Source organism: Pleurodeles waltl, chromosome 6, assembly GCF_031143425.1.
Source record: "Pleurodeles waltl isolate 20211129_DDA chromosome 6, aPleWal1.hap1.20221129, whole genome shotgun sequence".
NCBI lineage: Eukaryota > Metazoa > Chordata > Amphibia > Caudata > Salamandridae > Pleurodeles > Pleurodeles waltl.
Window position 1 is genome coordinate 172,104,585 of NC_090445.1, and position 19,940 is coordinate 172,124,524.

Genomic DNA, 19,940 nt, shown 5'->3' on the forward strand with positions numbered 1-19,940 from the left:
ATTTGATGTAGGGTACTACTGATAGGTCTAGCAGCGTTGTGTACCAGGGTTGCCTTGCCCAAGTTGGTGCTATTAATATGAGTTTGAGTTTGTTTTGACTGAGTTTGTTTACCAGGTAAGGAAGGAGAGGGAGAGGAGGAAAAGCGTAAGCAAATATCCCTGACCAGTTCATCCATAGGGCATTGCCTTGGGACTGTTTGTGTGGGTATCTGGATGCGAAGTTTTGGCATTTTGCGTTCTCCTTCGTCGCAAACAAGTCTATCTGAGGTGTTCCCCAGAGTTTGAAATAGGTGTTCAGAATTTGGGGGTGAATTTCCCATTCGTGGACCTGTTGGTGATCTCGAGAGAGATTGTCTGCGAGTTGATTTTGGATCCCTGGTATAAATTGTGCTATTAGGCGAATTTGGTTGTGAATTGCCCAACGCCAAATTTTTTGTGCTAGCAGGCTTAACTGCGTGGAGTGCGTCCCCCCTTGCTTGTTTAGATAATACATTGTTGTCATGTTGTCTGTCTTGACGAGAATGTATTTGTGAACTATTATTGGTTGGAAAGCTTTTAGTGCTTGAAAAACTGCTAGAAGTTCTAGGTGATTTATATGCAGTTTTGTTTGATGTACGTTCCATTGTCCTTGTATGCTGTGTTGATCGAGGTGTGCTCCCCACCCTGTCATGGAAGCATCTGTTGTTATTACGTATTGTGGCACTGGGTCTTGGAAAGGCCGCCCTTTGTTTAAATTTATGTTGTTCCACCACAGAAGCGAGAGGTAAGTTTGGCGGTCTATTAACACCAGATCTAGAAGATGACCCTGTGCTTGAGACCACTGTGATGCTAGGCACTGTTGTAAGGGCCTCATGTGCAGTCTTGCGTTTGGGACAATGGCTATGCATGAAGACATCATGCCTAGGAGTTGTAATATCATCTTTGCTTGTATCTTTTGTGTTGGATACATGCGTTGTATGATGGTGTTGAAATTTTGAATTCTTTGGGGACTTGGAGTGGCTACTCCTTTTGTTGTGTCTATTATGGCTCCTAGGTATTGTTGTACCTTGCACGGCAGAATGTTGGATTTCGTGAAGTTGACGGTGAACCCTAGTTTGAAGAGGGTTTGTATGATCTGTTTTGTGTGATTTGAGCACTCTATTAACGAATGGGCCTTGATTAGCCAGTCGTCTAGATATGGGAACACATGTATTTGCTGCCTTCTGATGTGTGCAGCGACTACCGCTAGACATTTTGTAAAGACTCTTGGTGCGGTTGTTAATCCGAAAGGCAGTACCTTGAATTGGTAATGTATTCCTTTGAATACAAACCTTAGGTATTTCCTGTGCGATGGGTGTATTGGTATATGGAAATACACGTCCTTGAGGTCTAAAGTTGTCATGTAGTCGTGTAGTTTTAGCAATGGTAATACTTCTTGTAGTGTGACCATGTGAAAGTGGTCTGATTTGATGAATGTGTTCACTATTCTGAGGTCTAGGATTGGTCTCAGCGTTTTGTCCTTCTTTGGTATCAGAAAGTACAGTGAGTAAACTCCTGTGTTTATTTGTGTGTTTGGCACTAATTCGATTGCATTCTTTTGCAATAGTGCCTGCACTTCTATCTCCAGGAGATTGGAATGATGTTTTGTCAAATTTTGTGCTTTTGGTGGTATGTTTGGAGGGAATTGTAGAAATTCTATGCAATAACCATGTTGGATAATTGCTAGAACCCAAGTGTCTGTAGTGATTTCCTCCCATGCTTTGTAATAATGACTTATTCTTCCCCCCACTGGTGTTGTGTGGAGGGGGTGAGTGACATGTGAGTCACTGCTTAGTAGTAGGGGTTTTGGGGCTTTGAAATTTTCCTCTATTCCTAGGGAATTGCCCTCCTCTATATTGTTCCCGAAAACCTCCTCTGTACTGTCCCTGGTAACTGGACGGTGTTGCCTGTGAGGTGCTGGCTTGTGTGCTCTGACCCCGAAACCCCCCTCTAAAGGGTGTTTTACGGAATGTGCTGTAATTCCCTCTGCTCTGCGGGGAGTAGAGTGCGCCCATGGCTTTAGCAGTGTCCGTGTCTTTTTTGAGTTTCTCAATCGCTGTGTCCACTTCTGGACCGAACAGTTCTTTTCCGTTAAAAGGCATATTGAGAACTGCTTGCTGAATCTCTGGTTTAAATCCAGACGTTCGGAGCCATGCATGCCTTCTGATAGTTACAGATGTATTAATTGTCCGTGCAGCTGTATCTGCAGCGTCCATGGAGGAGCGGATTTGGTTGTTGGAAATGGTCTGTCCCTCCTCAACCACTTGTTTTGCCCTATTTTGTAGGTCCTTGGGCAGATGGTCAATGAGATGTTGCATCTCATCCCAATGGGCTCTGTCATAGCGCGCAAGTAGTGCCTGGGAGTTAGCGATGCGCCACTGGTTTGCAGCTTGTGCTGCGACTCTCTTACCAGCTGCATCGAACTTGCGGCTTTCTTTATCTGGGGGTGGTGCATCTCCAGATGTGTGGGAGTTGGCCCTTTTCCTAGCTGCTCCTACAACGACAGAGTCTGGTGGCAGCTGTGTAGTGATGAAAACCGGGTCTGTAGGAGGCGCCTTATACTTTTTTTCCACTCTTGGTGTGATTGCCCTACTTTTGACCGGCTCCTTAAAGATTTCTTTTGCGTGCCGGAGCATACCAGGGAGCATAGGCAGGCTTTGGTAGGAGCTGTGGGTGGAGGAGAGTGTGTTGAATAAAAAGTCATCCTCGACCTGTTCTGAGTGGAGGCTTACATTGTGAAATTGTGCTGCTCTAGCCACCACTTGAGAATACGCAGTGCTGTCCTCTGGTGGAGATGGCTTCGTAGGGTATGCCTCCGGACTGTTATCTGACACTGGGGCGTCGTATAAGTCCCATGCGTCTTGATCTTGGTCACCCTGGCTCATGGTGGTGTGAGCTGGGGAATGTGATGGAGTTTGTGCTGGTGAGACGTTAATCACAGGTGGAAGAGAGGGTGGTGGGGTAACTTTTTTCACCACTTTTGTTTGTGGTGTTTGTTCACTTTGGAACTCCAATCTTCTCTTTCTTCTAATAGGGGGAAGGGTGCTTATTTTTCCTGTCCCCTGCTGTATGAAAATACGCTTTTGCGTATGGTCTACATCAGTTGAGTGTAGCTCTTCCTCAAACCTATGCTTTTGCATTTGGGAGGTTAGCGAGTGCTCTTCTGTATAAGAGCCTGAAACTGGGTCGGTTGCAGTTTGTTTTGGCACCGAAACCCTGTCTGCATCTTTTTTCGGCTCCGAGGTGACTTTTTTCTTTTTCGGGGCCGAAACCTCTCGGCGTCGATCTTCTTCGGTGCCGCTGTCTCGGCGTCGAGCCGTGTCTACACCGGTATCTCGGTGTCGATGCTTGTCTCCAGCACTTTCTCGGTCCCGAGAAGGCTGCGTGCCGGTGTCTCGACCGGAGTCGGACGATCTCGGCACTGTTTGGGCCTTTTTCGGTGCCGACGGTCGGTCACCGAATTTATGGGTCGAGCCATGGCCTGGTGGCAGTGGCGTCCCCTGGGCCTGGTAAATCTTCTTCTGAGTGGTTTTCGACGTCTTACTCACGGTTTGTGTATCGTCGAATCCTTCGGAGTCCGATTCTTGGATCGAAAAGGTTCCCTCCTCTTCTTGTTCCTCGAACTCCCGGTGGGCTGTCGGCACGGACGCCATCTGAAGTCTTCTGGCTCGACGGTCTCGGAGTGTTTTTCGGGACCGGAACGCACGACAGGCCTCGCAGGTGTCTTCACTGTGCTCAGGTGACAGGCACAGGTTGCAGACCAAGTGTTGGTCTGTATAGGGGTATTTATTGTGGCATTTGGGACAGAAACGGAACGGGGTCCGTTCCATCGGCGTTCTTCTGCACGCGGTCGGGCCGACCAGGCCCCGACGGGGGATCGAAAAAATTACCCCAAAGGGCACCGGAGCTCTTCGATCTTAGACGCGGTGTTGAATCTAACTACGCCGATCCCGAACGCAACAATACCGACGAAAATCTTCCGAAATTAGCTATCTTTCCGTTCCGAAACTCGGAGCGACAGGAACACGTCCGAACCCGATGGCGGAAAAAAAACAATCGAAGATGGAGTCGACGCCCATGCGCAATGGAGACAAAAGGAGGAGTCACTCGGTCCCGTGACTCGAAAGACTTCTTCGAACAAAAACAACTTCTAACACTCCGGCCCAACACCAGATGGCGAGCTATGCAAAACATGCGAATCTACAGCGACTGATGCCACGAACAGATGTACACTGGGTAAGTGACATTTTCAATCTCCGGCTTCTCTGCACTTCCGGTCAAGTCTGTGGGTCAAGTCTGTTGGTCAAGTGCTGGAAAGGGGCTACTATCCGGAGTCCAGCTATAGAGGTGGGGCCTCCCCAGGGCTTCTCTGGAGGCTGGCATGGCTTGGGGAATAATAGGTGTCATGGATGCTCAGGCGTCTCTATGGTGTCTTGACCCCAGTCTCCTTACCTTGTTCCTACTATGTGATTCGTGGTAGCCCTCCGATCTGTTGCTGTGTGTGTGTAGGTACTCACTCCAGGTCAGTCTCTGCAGTCCAGTAGGGCACACCACTCGGGGTGTGCAGCACCACTTTCGTTGGGGTTCCTCCACTGCTCACCCCAAGGCCACCTTCAGTCTGTCTGGAATGTGAGGTCCTCCAGCTAGATGTGGTTAATGTATGATCAGCAGAATCTCCGTTCTCAGGCCCTCACGCTGGTAGCGCCCAAAGAAGGGAGAAGGTTGTCCCTCCACCAGAGCCACCACCAATGCAGGAGCCCACAACTGAGGTCTGACTTTGTAGAGGCAGCAGCCATGGCCCTGCTTATCTCCGCGCCACCAAGTTGGGAGCATCAGCCTCTCAGGGAATGTTCTCACACCATCCAACCCACCAGGGGAGCTTCCCTAGCTGCTAATTCGCACAGATGCTCAATGGGAGGGAGGGACTTCTGGGGAGGTACGTGCCCCCACAAGCCTGGGGCCCATCCAGGGGTCATTGCATGCTCAAATATGATGTTAAGGCCTCAAACCCACCACCATGCATTTCTTAATCAGCCTCTCTGGTCCCTGAGCTCAACTAGTGGGGGTGCCCTCCTCCTCCAAGTACTTCCAGATTGGCTGTCGGCTGGACAGGGGAGGTGCATTCCTCATTTTACTCCCATGAGCGATCTCGCTGTGATCCTACCATCTCTGCCACAGTATAAGGATAGCACCTCACCAATGTGGCCTCTCCACGCTGCTCATTGTGGGTACGGTAAGATTGCTGCACCGCAGATCTCAGCATCCAGTCACTCTGTACTCCTGTGGCCCGTCTCAACTCCACTTGCCCTGGGAATGGCCATCTAGGATGGGAAGGGACGTCTTTATGGGGGGGCAAGGGACAAAAATTGTGCCTTGTGCCGTAGGCAAGCCCTTTGCCAGGTCCCACTGCCTCCTAGGTGCGACCTTGCCCATGATCCAATCGCCACCACTGTTGGGCTGGAGCAGTGCAGCACAAACTCGTCCTCAATTTAAGTCCCAATCTATGCCCTGTGCGGCGATCACCTCTCTGGTCACTTTTGACAGCAACCAGTCACCGACATGGCCCTCACGGACTGTGTCAGTCCTGGGGAGGGCTAGTGCAGGTAGTCAGTAGTGTCAGCAGGCTGACTGGGCTCCATTAAGTAGGATTATGCATGGGTCCAATTCGGAACTCGCTCAGTGAGCGTCCGATGTGGCCGCCATCTTGGCCATGCTCCCCTCCTATGGCACATTAAGTTGGGAAAATGCATTTAGGGACCCCTCTTCCTTTTTTCTCGGCCCCACTTAAAGGATTATCCCAAAACTTTCTAGAAAGGAGCGCAGTTGGATGACATTTTTTCGTGGAAAGTTTTGTGAAGACTCGTCAAACAGCACCAAAGTTATTAGCAAACTAAAAAATCTATTTGTAAATAAGTGTGGGCCTAACTTTAACTACACAGATTTATATCTCTTATGAGATGTTAGTGCTCTGTTATTCTCAGCCGAGCACATACAAGTAACAATAGTATGGTCTCTGGGGCTATCTAAGTCACCATAATATCACTGGATTTAGTTGACTTTTGTATAATAATTGGAAAATCTTCTAGATTGGCATTAACTGCAATGTGTAAATCCTTGGGGATATATATTCTGCTGATTTTACCTGTCTAAGATTATTATTATCCATCATTATTTCTCAGTTACCAGTCCATTTCAAGCTTTAACCACTCATTTAAGTCATCAATCTGCAGAAATGATGCCTCTCATATTTTATTTACTGGGGTTATTCGGTAACCCAAGCTTTGAGTGCATTGGAATCCACTTCCATACTCTTGGCCAGAGCATCCAACTTATCCGGTGGCATGGCTTTTAGATCAATAAAAGTCCTTACTATTGTTTTACCTTCAGATGAGTAAAAAGATTAATACTACTTTTTTGCCTCCAAACTGTCTGGATTTGAAAAAAGGGCTAGGAAGTTGTGGCACCCATTGCAGACGCCCACTACTTTCCTTCTGAAGGGAAAGTGGATATGGGATATATCAAACTACTACACTCACTCTCACCTCAGGATAAAATGCGGTTAGAATGAGAGGAAAAGAAACACCTTAGCGGGTCCCACCGATCTGGTCTTACCTTGATGCATAGACAGTACACTACTCCACCAGGTGTCAGCTATAGGCTTCTTATGTATGCAACTCTTAGTAATAAAAATAGAAAATACACGTTAAGGCCTTAGTCACAATGTTTTGAACTTGTTTGCCATTTTTCTCAGTTGTAATGCATGCTCATCTGATGATCCAAGGACGAGGCAGTTGATGACCCCAGAGAGTTGCAAGATCTTTCTCCAGAATTAGGAGCACCAGCACTTCACACATGTACAGAACACTAACAAACATGGTAAGCAAATAAGAAAAACACTATTCAAGATAACGAGGGAGCAGTTGAAGAACTAAGGGAAAAGAACCAGGAGGGGGTAGGGAAACAAAACAAAAGTGAGAGGGAACTCTAAACTAAGAGCAAACTTTCAGCAGTGGGGAGCCCTACAATGAAAGAAGTTGCTAGGCAGCTTACTCCACCTTACTGATACTACTTTAGTTAACTTGGAAATGCCCACCCAGCTTCTCCTGCTGGTAGGTCATCTCTCTCTGACCTGGCCCCTCTTCCTGTTCTACCTTCCCAGCCTCCACAGGCTCAGTCTCCACCTTCACCATACATTCCATTCTGATCTTCACTTTACTGCTGCTTTCTGTTGTTTCTCTTGCCTCTTCACCTTCCTTCACTGGCTTTAGTTTCAGACCCCACCTTAGTTCTTCAGGTGGAACCTTTAACTCTGTAATTGTGAGTAAGCATTTTGTATTGATCTCATAATGAGATTATTTTAAAAGAATAAGGGGCCGGATTCACAAAACACTGGTCACAAATTAAAACCAATGTGGAATTTTGCCACCAAACCTATGTACTAATAGTTGGGTTCACAAAATTATAAGTCATAGTGAGTTGCAATCTAACTTACCTCATCAGGATTCTGGAAGCTGGTTGCAAATTGCAACTCACCACGATTGGTGAATGTTTCAGGGATGGTGGCCTACTGAGATCTTCCATCTCATCTATAGGCCTTCAGGCTAGAAAAAAGGAATTCTCAAAACTCCTGGCCACTTCATCCAACTGACATGTCCACAGCACTCTCTTGGGTGACTTTAACCTCCCAAACAACACTAGCTCAAAAAAAGCAAGAACTACCCTCTTCACCCTCATTGACACACTCAGCATGGTACAGTATGTCTTCCAACTAACACGTTCCATAGGCCATGTCCTTGGCCTTGTCTTCTCCACATTACCAACACTTCAATGCAAGCCCAGTGCCCTGGACTGGACCAACCACTTTCCTATCCCCATCTTTCTGCTCAGTGTCCTACCAACAAACTAAGGTCAACACAAAAGATAAGACCAAACCTTTAGAAACTTCAAAGACTTCCGCAGTAACAACCTAATGTTTGAACTCATCTCTCACCATATCACCTCCACGTACAATGCCAACACCTTTCTAAACAACTTCAACACTTTTTGGAAAAGCTATGTGAACATCCACAGCCTAGTTTAAACATGTAAATGCAAGCTAAAGCCTTCGGCACCCTGATACTCTAAGAAACTTGCTAACAATAAATGATCCACCCGTAGACAGGAAAAAGATGAAACAAAAACAGAACTCCTGATGCCCTCTTGATACTGATGTCTCTATGTGCAACATGCAGACAGCTCTTCACATCAGCCAAGCAAAGTGCTATACCAGAACCATTGATGAAGCCACCAACAGAAGCGGAAGACAATCATCCCCTACCGGACCCACCTACTCCTCACTCCACAGAAAAGTACAATGCCATAAACCTCTTCATCAGTGACAAATTATAAAGACTTAAGCTGCACATTGAGGACATCAAGCCTGTTTCATCTCTAATACCCACCCTGTTCCTTAGAATCCCATAGTGGTCACCCTTCAAAGCCCTATCTCCTGCTGATCTAATCAACATACTCATCTCCTTCAAAGCCTCTTCTTATGAAGACGACTTACCTTTGTCCTTTATCAGAGCTGTATCTGGGGATGTTATCTCACTTTTACTCCTAATTTTCAATGCCTCACTCACTCAAAGCTTCTTCCCAGAAGTTTTCAAGGGAGATCAGATGTTCTTGCTAGCTACGTTCACCTACCAGTCAACAGCAAGTGTGTTGAAAAAAAACTATATTCAGCTCCAAGATCACATTAATGAAACCCATCTTCTCACAGCTACCAACCTGGCTTCAGATGTGCAGCCACATAGAGACCACTAACCTACACATTGTAGACAATGCTCTCCAAACCGCAGATGAGGATGACTGCCTTCAGCTATTGCTGACAGAAAGCTGACTCCACATCACTCTGTTGGAGCTTGTCAGCCACCCATGTGTTGGTGAAGGCTTTCCATTAAGGGAGGCTGATGCAGGTTCTCACTGACAGCAATAATGTGATGTACTGCAACAGGCATGGCGGAATGGGGTTCTGGGTCCTGTGCTGTGCCAAGAGCCTATTTGCATCTGGAGTTGGCTGGACCTTCAGGGTATATCTTTTGTCGTGAACCACCTAGCAGACTCTGTGAATGCCTGGTGGACAAACCCAGCCTACGGCACGTGGTAGATACCGGAGGGCAACTACATCTTGAGGTGGCACAGGGAATCCTCCAACAATGGGTTAAATCTTTATGTCACCGCTGAGAATGTCCTTTGTCAAAACCTTTGCATGTAGGAATTCCCAAGAATTCTCTCTCTCGAGGTGATGTATTTACTGCTGCCTCTCCTACCCTAAATTCCCCAAAGAATCTGCAGGTAGAAGTATCCATCAGCAGAGAAAGTTGCTTACCTTCAGTAACACACCGTTCGATGGCATCTGTCGCTGTAGATACGCATGTTCTGCAATAGCTCGCCATCTGGTGTTGGGCCGGAGTGTTACAAGTTGTTTTTCTTCGAAGAAGTCTTTCGAGTCACGGGACCGAGTGACTCCTCCTTTTGTCTCCATTGCGCATGGGCGTCGACTCCATCCTCAATTGTTTTTTTTCCGCCATCGGGTTCGGACGTGTTCCTGTCGCTCCGAGTTTCGGAACAGAAAAAATAGTTAATTTCGGAAGATTTTCGTCGGTATTGTTGCGTTCGGGATCGGCGTACTTACATTCAACACCGCATCGAAGATCGAAGAGCTCCGGTGCCCTTCGGGGTAATTTTTCGATCCTCCGTCGGGGCCTGGTCGGCCCGACCGCGTGCTGAAGAACGCCGATGGAACGGACCCCGTTCCGTTTCTGCCCCAAATGCCACAATAAATACCCCTACACAGACCAACACTTGGTCTGCAACCTGTGCCTGTCACCTGAGCACAGCGAAGACACCTGCGAGGCCTGTCGTGCGTTCCGGTCCCGAAAAACACTCCGAGACCGTCGAGCCAGAAGACTTCAAATGGCGTCCGCACCGACAGCCCGACGGGAGTTCGAGGAACAGGAAGAGGAAGGTACCTTCTCGATCCAAGACTCAGACTCCGAAGGATTCGACGATACACAAACCGTGAGTAAGACGTCGAAAACCACACAAAGAAACATTTACAAGGCCCAGGGGACGCCACTGCCACCAGGCCATGGCTCAACCCATAAAATCGGTGACCGACCGTCGGCACCGAAAAAGGCCCAAACAGTGCCGAGATCGTCCGACTCCGGTCGAGACACCGGCACTCAGCCTTCTCGGGACCGAGAAAGTGCTGGAGACAAGCCTCGACACCGAGATGCCGGTGTGGACACGGCTCGACGCCGAGACAGCGGCACCGAAACAGATCGACGCCGAGAGGTTTCGGCCCCGAAAAGGAAAAAAGTCACCTCGGAGCCGAAAAAACACGCAGACAAAGTTTCGACGCCGAAACAAACTGCAAGCGACCCAGCTTCAGGCTCTTATACAGAAGAGCACTCGCTAACCTCCCAAATGCAGAAGCATAGGTTTGAGGAAGAGCTACAAGCAACTGATGCGGACCATACTCAAAAGCGTATCTTCATTCAGCAGGGGACAGGAAAAATAAGCACCCTTCCCCCCATTAGGAGAAAGAGAAGGTTGGAGTTCCAGACGGAACAAGCACCACAACCAAAAGTGGTGAAAAGAGTTACACCACCACCCTCTCCTCCGCCCGTGATTAACGTTTCACCAGCACAAACGCCATCACACTCCCCAGCTCACACCACCATGAGCCAGGGTGACCAAGACCAGGACGCATGGGACCTATACGACGCCCCAGTGTCAGATAACAGCCCAGAGGCATACCCTACAAAACCATCTCCACCAGAAGACAGCACCGCGTACTCTCAGGTGGTGGCTAGAGCAGCACAATTTCACAACGTAAGCCTCCACTCAGAACAGGTCGAGGATGATTTCTTGTTCAACACACTCTCCTCCACCCACAGCTCCTACCAAAGCCTGCCTATGCTCCCTGGTATGCTCCGGCACGCAAAAGACATATTTAAGGACCCGGTCAAAAGTAGGGCAATCACACCAAGGGTGGAAAAAAAGTATAAGCCGCCTCCTACAGACCCGGCTTTCATCACAACACAGCTGCCACCAGACTCTGTTGTTGTAGGAGCAGCTAGGAAAAGGGCCAACTCTCACACATCTGGAGATGCACCACCCCCAGATAAAGAAAGCCGCAAGTTTGATGCAGCTGGTAAAAGAGTCGCAGCACAAGCTGCAAACCAGTGGCGCATCGCGAACTCCCAGGCACTACTTGCGCGCTATGACAGAGCCCACTGGGACGAGATGCAACATCTCATTGAACATCTGCCCAAAGACTTCCAAAATAGGGCAAAACAAGTGGTTGAGGAGGGACAGGCCATCTCCAACAACCAGATCCGCTCCTCCATGGACGCTGCAGATACAGCTGCACGGACAATTAATACATCTGTAACTATCAGAAGGCATGCATGGCTCCGAACGTCTGGATTTAAACCAGAGATTCAACAAGCAGTTCTCAATATGCCTTTTAATGAAAAAGAACTGTTCGGTCCAGAAGTGGACACAGCGATTGAGAAACTCAAAAAAGATACGGACACTGCCAAAGCCATGGGCGCACTCTACTCCCCGCAGAGCAGAGGGAATTACAGCTCATTCCGTAAAACGCCCTTTCGAGGGGGGTTTCGGGGTCAAAGCACACAAGCCAGCACCTCACAAGCCACACCGTCCAGTTACCAAGGACAGTATAGAGGAGGTTTTCGGGGACAATATAAAGGAGGGCAATTCCCTAGAAATAGAGGAAGATTCCAAAGCCCCAAAACCCCTACTACTAAACAGTGACTCACATGTCACTCACCCCCTCCACACAACACCAGTGGGGGGACGAATAGGTCATTATTACAGAGCATGGGAGAAAATCACTACAGACACTTGGGTTCTAGCAATTATCCAACATGGTTACTGCATAGAATTTCTACAGTTCCCTCCAAACATACCACCAAAAGCACAAAATTTAACAACACACCATTCCAATCTCCTAGAGATAGAAGTGCAGGCACTATTGCAAAAGAATGCAATCGAATTAGTGCCAAACACACAAATAAACACAGGAGTTTACTCACTGTACTTTCTGATACCAAAGAAGGACAAAACACTGAGACCAATCCTAGACCTCAGAGTAGTCAACACTTTCATCAAATCAGACCACTTCCACATGGTCACACTACAAGAAGTATTGCCATTGCTAAAGCTGCACGACTACATGGCAACTTTAGACCTCAAGGATGCTTATTTCCATATACCAATTCACCCATCGCACAGGAAATACCTAAGGTTTGTATTCAAAGGAATACATTACCAATTCAAGGTACTGCCTTTCGGATTAACAACCGCACCAAGAGTCTTTACCAAATGTCTAGCGGTAGTCGCTGCACACATCAGAAGGCAGCAAATACATGTGTTCCCATATCTAGACGACTGGCTAATCAAGGCCCATTCGTTAATAGAGTGCTCAAATCACACAAATCATATCATACAAACCCTCTTCAAACTAGGGTTCACCGTCAATTTCACAAAATCCAAAATTCGGCCACGCAAGGTACAACAATACCTGGGAGCCATAATAGACACATCAAAAGGAGTAGCCACTCCAAGTCCACAAAGAATTAAAAATTTCAACACCATCATACAACGCACGTATCCAACACAAAAGATACAAGCAAAGATGGTATTACAACTCCTAGGCATGATGTCATCATGCATAGCCATTGTCCCAAACGCAAGACTGCACATGAGGCCCTTACAACAATGCCTAGCATCACAGTGGTCTCAAGCACAGGGTCACCTTCTAGATCTGGTGTTAATAGACCGCCAAACTTACCTCTCGCTTCTGTGGTGGAACAACATAAATTTAAACAAGGGGCGGCCTTTCCAAGACCCAGTGCCACAATACGTAATAACAACAGATGCTTCCATGACAGGGTGGGGAGCACACCTCGATCAACACAGCATACAAGGACAATGGAACGTACATCAAACAAAACTGCATATCAATCACCTAGAACTTCTTGCAGTTTTTCAAGCACTAAAAGCTTTCCAACCAATAATAGTTCACAAATACATTCTCGTCAAAACAGACAACATGACAACAATGTATTATCTAAACAAGCAGGGAGGGACGCACTCCACGCAGTTAAGCATGTTAGCACAAAAAATTTGGCATTGGGCAATTCACAACCAAATTCGCCTAATTGCACAGTTTATACCAGGGATACAAAATCAACTCGCAGACAATCTCTCTCGAGATCACCAACAGGTCCACGAATGGGAAATTCACCCCCAAATACTGAACACTTATTTCAAACTCTGGGGAACACCTCAGATAGACTTGTTTGCGACAAGGGAGAACGCAAAATGCCAAAACTTCGCATCCAGATACCCACACAAACAATCCCAAGGCAATGCCCTATGGATGAACTGGTCAGGGATATTTGCTTACGCTTTTCCTCCTCTCCCTCTCCTTCCTTACCTGGTAAACAAACTCACTCAAAGCAAACTCAAACTCATATTGATAGCACCAACTTGGGCAAGGCAACCCTGGTACACAACGCTGCTAGACCTATCAGTGGTACCCTGCATCAAATTGCCCAACAGGCCAGATCTGTTGACACAGCACAACCAAAGGATCAGACACCCAGATCCAGCATCGCTGAATCTAGCAATCTGGCTCCTGAAATCCTAGAATTCGGGCACTTACAACTTACCCAAGAATGTATGGAAGTCATAAAACAAGCAAGAAGGCCATCCACCAGGCACTGCTATGCAAGTAAATGGAAGAGGTTTGTTTGCTACTGCCATATTAATCAAATACAACCATTACACACAACTCCAGAACATGTAGTGGGTTACTTGCTTCACTTACAAAAATCTAACCTAGCTTTCTCTTCCATTAAGATTCACCTTGCAGCAATATCTGCATACCTGCAGACTACCTATTCAACTTCCCTATATAAAATACCAGTCATTAAAGCATTCATGGAGGGCCTTAGGAGAATTATACCACCAAGAACACTACCTGTTCCTTCATGGAACCTAAATGTTGTCCTAACTAGACTTATGGGTCCACCTTTTGAACCCATGCACTCCTGCGACATACAGTTCCTAACCTGGAAGGTGGCATTTCTCATCGCCATTACTTCCCTGAGAAGAGTAAGCGAGATTCAGGCGTTTACTATACAGGAACCTTTTATACAACTACACAAAAATAAAGTCGTCCTAAGGACCAATCCTAAATTTTTGCCAAAGGTTATTTCACCGTTCCATCTAAATCAAACAGTGGAACTTCCGGTGTTCTTTCCACAGCCAGATACCGTAGCTGAAAGGGCACTACATACATTAGATGTCAAAAGAGCATTAATGTATTACATTGACAGAACAAACAACATCAGAAAGACTAAACAACTCTTTATTGCATTTCAAAAACCTCATGCAGGAAACCCAATTTCAAAACAAGGTATAGCCAGATGGATAGTTAAATGCATCCAAATCTGCTACCTTAAAGCTAAACGACAGCTGCCCATTACACCAAGGGCACACTCAACCAGAAAGAAAGGTGCTACCATGGCCTTTCTAGGAAACATCCCAATGCAAGAAATATGTAAGGCAGCCACATGGTCTACGCCTCACACATTCACCAAGCACTACTGTGTAGACGTGTTATCCGCACAACAAGCCACAGTAGGTCAAGCTGTATTAAGGACATTATTTCAGACTACTTCCACTCCTACAGGCTGATCCACCGCTTTTGGGGAAATAACTGCTTACTAGTCTATTGCAGAACATGCGTATCTACAGCGACAGATGCCATCGAACTGAAAATGTCACTTACCCAGTGTACATCTGTTCGTGGCATCAGTCGCAGTAGATTCGCATGTGCCCACCCGCCTCCCCGGGAGCCTGTAGCAGTTTGGAAGTTACCTTCAATTATTTATATATGTATCATCTCAACCTTAAATAAGTGCATACTTAGTCACTCCATTGCATGGGCACTATTACTACAATTCAACTCCTACCTCACCCTCTGCGGGGAAAAACAATCGAGGATGGAGTCGACGCCCATGCGCAATGGAGACAAAAGGAGGAGTCACTCGGTCCCGTGACTCGAAAGACTTCTTCGAAGAAAAACAACTTGTAACACTCCGGCCCAACACCAGATGGCGAGCTATTGCAGAACATGCGAATCTACTGCGACTGATGCCACGAACAGATGTACACTGGGTAAGTGACATTTTCATTATGGTGGATACTCAATCTAACCTCAGTTTCCTCACTGTCCTCCCACCGCCCTTTTTGTAGAATGGTCTCTTTTCCCATCTAGGAAATTGACAAAATGATTTCGAAATGCCAAAGAAGGGAGGTTCCATTCTTGTTAGTGAGAACACATTTCTCTGTTTTCTATGTTTACAGTAGCTCACCAGTTAAAAAAAGTGCATCAGAGGTCAGATACGGACAATGCACAAAGACAGTTAGCAAAACAGGAGGCTGGAGCTCACGTCAGGATATAGGGCGGGGGATAGTAGAGGTGATGAAATGACAAAGGGGAAATCCCTGTGTTGGCTGCAAAAAAATAGATCTGTCAGCCTGGGGAGGATTGGGAAAATAAAGGAGAGCTTAAGGGGTGGGTTAATCGTAGAATAAATAAAATACTATATAAAAGAGGGGGGTTGCATTGCTTCGACAGGCAAACACTGGGAGCAGCAGTGGCAGGTGAGTGAAAAACAACCCTGTGAGCAGTGTTCACCCATAATGGTTTTCTTGTGGTTCATTTTTCAGCTTGATGAATGGTATTTATGGCGAAAATAAAGGGGAAACAAAAAATATAGTCTTCCGAACTGGTTTCACCATTTTTTTTTTTTCTCTTCAAAATCACATACAACTCGGTGGGTATTTACTCCTGATCTATATTGAGACTGCAGAATATGTTTCACAAACGAGCCCGACCACCTGTAGTTGGAGCTCACATCCTGTCACTGAGAACTTTTTCGCCTATTGGAGAAAGGGTTGTTTTTATTGATATATTTTAAATTCTTGACATCTTTCTTCCTTCATCATAGTTAAGAGATTCCATTTGTCGAAAGACAGTACTATTAACCGGGATTCCTGACATCATGGATGAGGAGGCCTTGCAGGATGTGCTGGAGATCCACTTTCAGAAGAAGAGCAATGGAGGGGGTGAGGTGGAGCTCATACATTACGTCCCCCTCGGCAAGGATGCAATTGCAGTCTTCGAAGAGGATGTGGAGTAGCTCTGGCTGTACAGGAAGAAAGAGAAGAAAGAAAGCCAAACCTTTCTGGAAAAGACAAGTCTATAATATGTCTTTGATGAACAAGTCTGCAACTGATAACTAATATTTGAAAAATGATCCCTTAATAATCAAAATATAGGTTGAAATGAAGGAATGTGCTATCAGAGTCTAGTAATGTGTTGAAATGAAGGAAGATGCTATGAAAGCCTAGTACCTTTTTTCCCCATTAAGACTGCATGCAATGTTATTACTGTAATTTGGCAGCACAAGACATAAAAGCAATGTATAGAACAGGGTTCTGCAAAGTCGGTCCTGGAGAGCAGGGTTCATGAATGGATATGTACTTTTCAGGTGAGGCCATGTGTCATATCCCTTGGGCTTTGACCAAGCAACAGAGATGCACGTGTTAAGCACCACTTGGCTATTCTCCAGAACACATTACATAATCCAAGTGGAAATTGTACAGAATACAGTTGCACAGAAAAACAGTTCAGCTTGGCTCCTCACCATGTTTACTACTAAAGGTTTTCAGGCTTTCAGTGACATTTTCTGTTTTATTTACCGCTTGCATTTGTTGTTATGATAAACATGCACATATGGATCGACCCCAGAGCCAATGCAAAAAGGAATGACATTCTAGAACAGGATTTATCCGGATATAAGGAATGCACCCGATGAATATGTGGATAGCTATGTATGTTGCTTTCTTGTGAAGGTTGTTTTAAGACTGGCCGATCGGCTTTAGGGTCCTACCTCTTTCTTTAGCATTGTACCAGAAGAGCCACTTTAGGTCTTTGTTCTAACTCTGGCATAAATTAGGTGTGGGTATTTGGCATGCACACATTGTGATACTGGGGTGTGATATTTAGCGGGAGCATTATTTTTAGACTCCAGAATAGGGGATAAAACCATAATTGTGTGTTTTTTCTCCATTTAGCAGTTCACAGACACAAATTGTGCAATATTTGCCATCAGGATTTTACCTGGCAAAAGTCTTTTAGCCACAAAGCTTTGGGTTCTCAGTTTGTACACCAGTTGTATTCCCAGTAGGAGATCTGGACATCGGATTCTAATGAGGGCCTAATAATCTCCATGTCCAACTTTTAATGTAGGCCTTGTGGTTTCTGCATATACCTTGACTATCTGGGGTGTACATGAGGAAATAAAGGGCATACAGGGGCACAGAGCCAAACAAAGAACTAAGGGCTGTGCTATAGGGCTTATTGTGGTTTTGATTCACTGAAAGAACAGGTGGGACTGGTGTGATTAATTGGAGGAATAATGGTATATACCAGATCCACAGATCATCAGCTAGTAGAGAGGACAACTCTTGAGGACAAATCTGCTGTACAGAAGATTCTTCACTTTTAGTACAAGATCCTAGTCCTGGGCGCACGCTGGGACTAGCTTAAGAGCAAAGGCTGTGGATATATTTCAGATGCCTTATGTCCATCACCAAAATAAAGAATTGTGTTGTACTTTTAAGAAAGTTAAAGCAGGAGCAATGTACTTACCTAAGAATGGTGTTGGGGACTCACCAAATAACAGAGTCAGGTGCGGCAAGGTGCATGTGTTGCTGCTTTGATGCGAAGCACTGTGAAAGCCATGAGGAACTTTCTAAAGCCAATGGTTGAGTGCAGAGTCCAGTTTCTTTATCAATGTCTGAGACTATGTGGTTTGATTCGAGCCATACAGACTGTTTTTTGATCCATGCTGCATCCAATGCTGAGAGGTTTGGCACATTTTGCCATGTGACAGGCGTGATTGCGATACTGGAGTTTGGGTTCAGTTTTTTGACCTGCTGTTAGTTAGTGTGACCATTTGGGCCATCAATCTCTTGGAGTATATCATAAGTTTTTCTGTAAACAGATTTCTTTATCCTGAAGAGACTCAGTGGTTGATTTCCCAACTAGTTAAAACATCAACAACTTCTTCATATTATGATTGACTTTAGGACATGCTTTGGGCCAAGCTATATTGAGTTAATATCGATGTTAATAAGTCTAGCTAGCACCTTGTGTATGTGCACGACACAACTGAATCTTCTTAGATTAATCCAATATAAATATTGTATCACTTGCTAAGCCATTGTCCATACATTTCAATGATACAAAGTGTACTATAGTGTGATTGCCCAACTTCAGGGGTGAGCACTAGGATTAGCTTTCTTCCCTGTGGTCATTCCTTTGGGGCCGTTGTTTCCCATACCCTGCTTAAGCTTTGCCATTTCTTAGCTTATGTCTACTGAGTAAATTTAAGCATAACTTTGAAATTATGTGAGCGCCTGATAGTCTCAATGAGGCAACACAATCACAAGCAACATTGTAATCCATCAGACTACTTCTGGTTTAATTTAGCCTATTGTCGATCTTGCTGTTGAGCCACGTGCTTGTCAATTTTTCTATTTTGTTTTAAACATTTTCTTTATTGGTCTATGTTGGGTGAGACAAAGAAGTGAATACGTTAATAAAAAGCTGAAAATAAAAAAATGGTTATCATGAGGAGACGGTAAAATCAGATGGTCTTTGCATTGGTTGTCCTGCAGGAAGAATGAACATGCAAATTGATGGTAGTGATAATTAAACAAAAGAAGGAGGTACTTATCAAGACCATTGGATGCTGCTGTTTTTTACATGAGTCCCGATATAGTGTGGAGGAGAAAGCAAATGCTGGAGTTGCGGACTGATTGTGTTTGGCAGCAGAGGAGGCATTTGTGGAAAACATCTTGGGTAAAACTCGGGAGCAAGGCTATTGTTTGTGGAAGTGATTTGCAAGTGATATTTAAAGTGCTGGGGACAGTATCAGGGTGGACAAGGATTCACCCGCCCCAGATTAGTGCCCATTCAAAACAGATGCCTGTTTCATATTCTTGTACCTGTTTGAAAACTTATTCTCACCTTCCCTACCCACCTTAACTGCATGTAATAAAAGAGTTGAAGTTGTATGGTTGCGTCGTCATACCTCATAATTAGAAACTGGTGAAGTATAGTACCTTACGGTTTTGTGAAGACGCATTACTCACATATATGATGTGAAGCAAATCATTGAATTCTAATAAGAAGCTCATTAAAAAACGGTCTGATCCCACCAGCAGCAGCACGTGTTTTCATTTTCAGAACTGCAGGAACCTATCATGAAGGGGCACAACTATCAGAGGACTGGGGATCTGTTAATCTCACTTTCTGAAGCAAATATAAATGTAAACCCTCCATTGCAGTGATCCTTAAGACATGTCCATAGGTACAGCAAAGATGATATGCAGATAATTTAACAAAAACGGCCAGTGAAAACACTCAGCAGCAGCATCTCAAAAGAGGGTTCTTTATTAATTTATTCAGTGAACATTGTACACGTTGCATGCACATCAAAGGGCAACTTTATTTTAAAATGTTGATTGAAACTGGCCGTAGGTATGTCTATCAGTAACCAGAAAATTGAGTTTGCAGTGGTATTAATGAAGGCATGGACCTCATTCCTTTACCTGGTTTTCACATTAAACTGTAAACATGCCATCTGACTGCCACTTGACGACATTTATCAATCCGCCGGAAGACGTGCATCGAAAGCCAATTGAAAGTCCATGTACGGAGGTAACACTTTGCAGAAGGTGAAGAAGGTAATTCCGGGAGATGA

General features: G+C 45.5%; 1 protein-coding gene across 1 annotated transcript in view; it reads left to right on the top strand.

Annotated features, from left to right (window-relative positions):
* Positions 1-19,394, top strand: part of IFI35 (interferon induced protein 35) — a 193,588-nt gene extending 174,194 nt beyond the window's left edge. The window contains exon 10 of the mRNA XM_069237757.1: positions 16,116-19,394. Within this exon, the coding sequence (XP_069093858.1) occupies positions 16,116-16,307 (192 nt within the window). The 3' untranslated portion in view covers positions 16,308-19,394. The remainder of the gene's footprint in view (positions 1-16,115) is intronic.
* Positions 19,395-19,940: the final 546 nt, after the last annotated feature.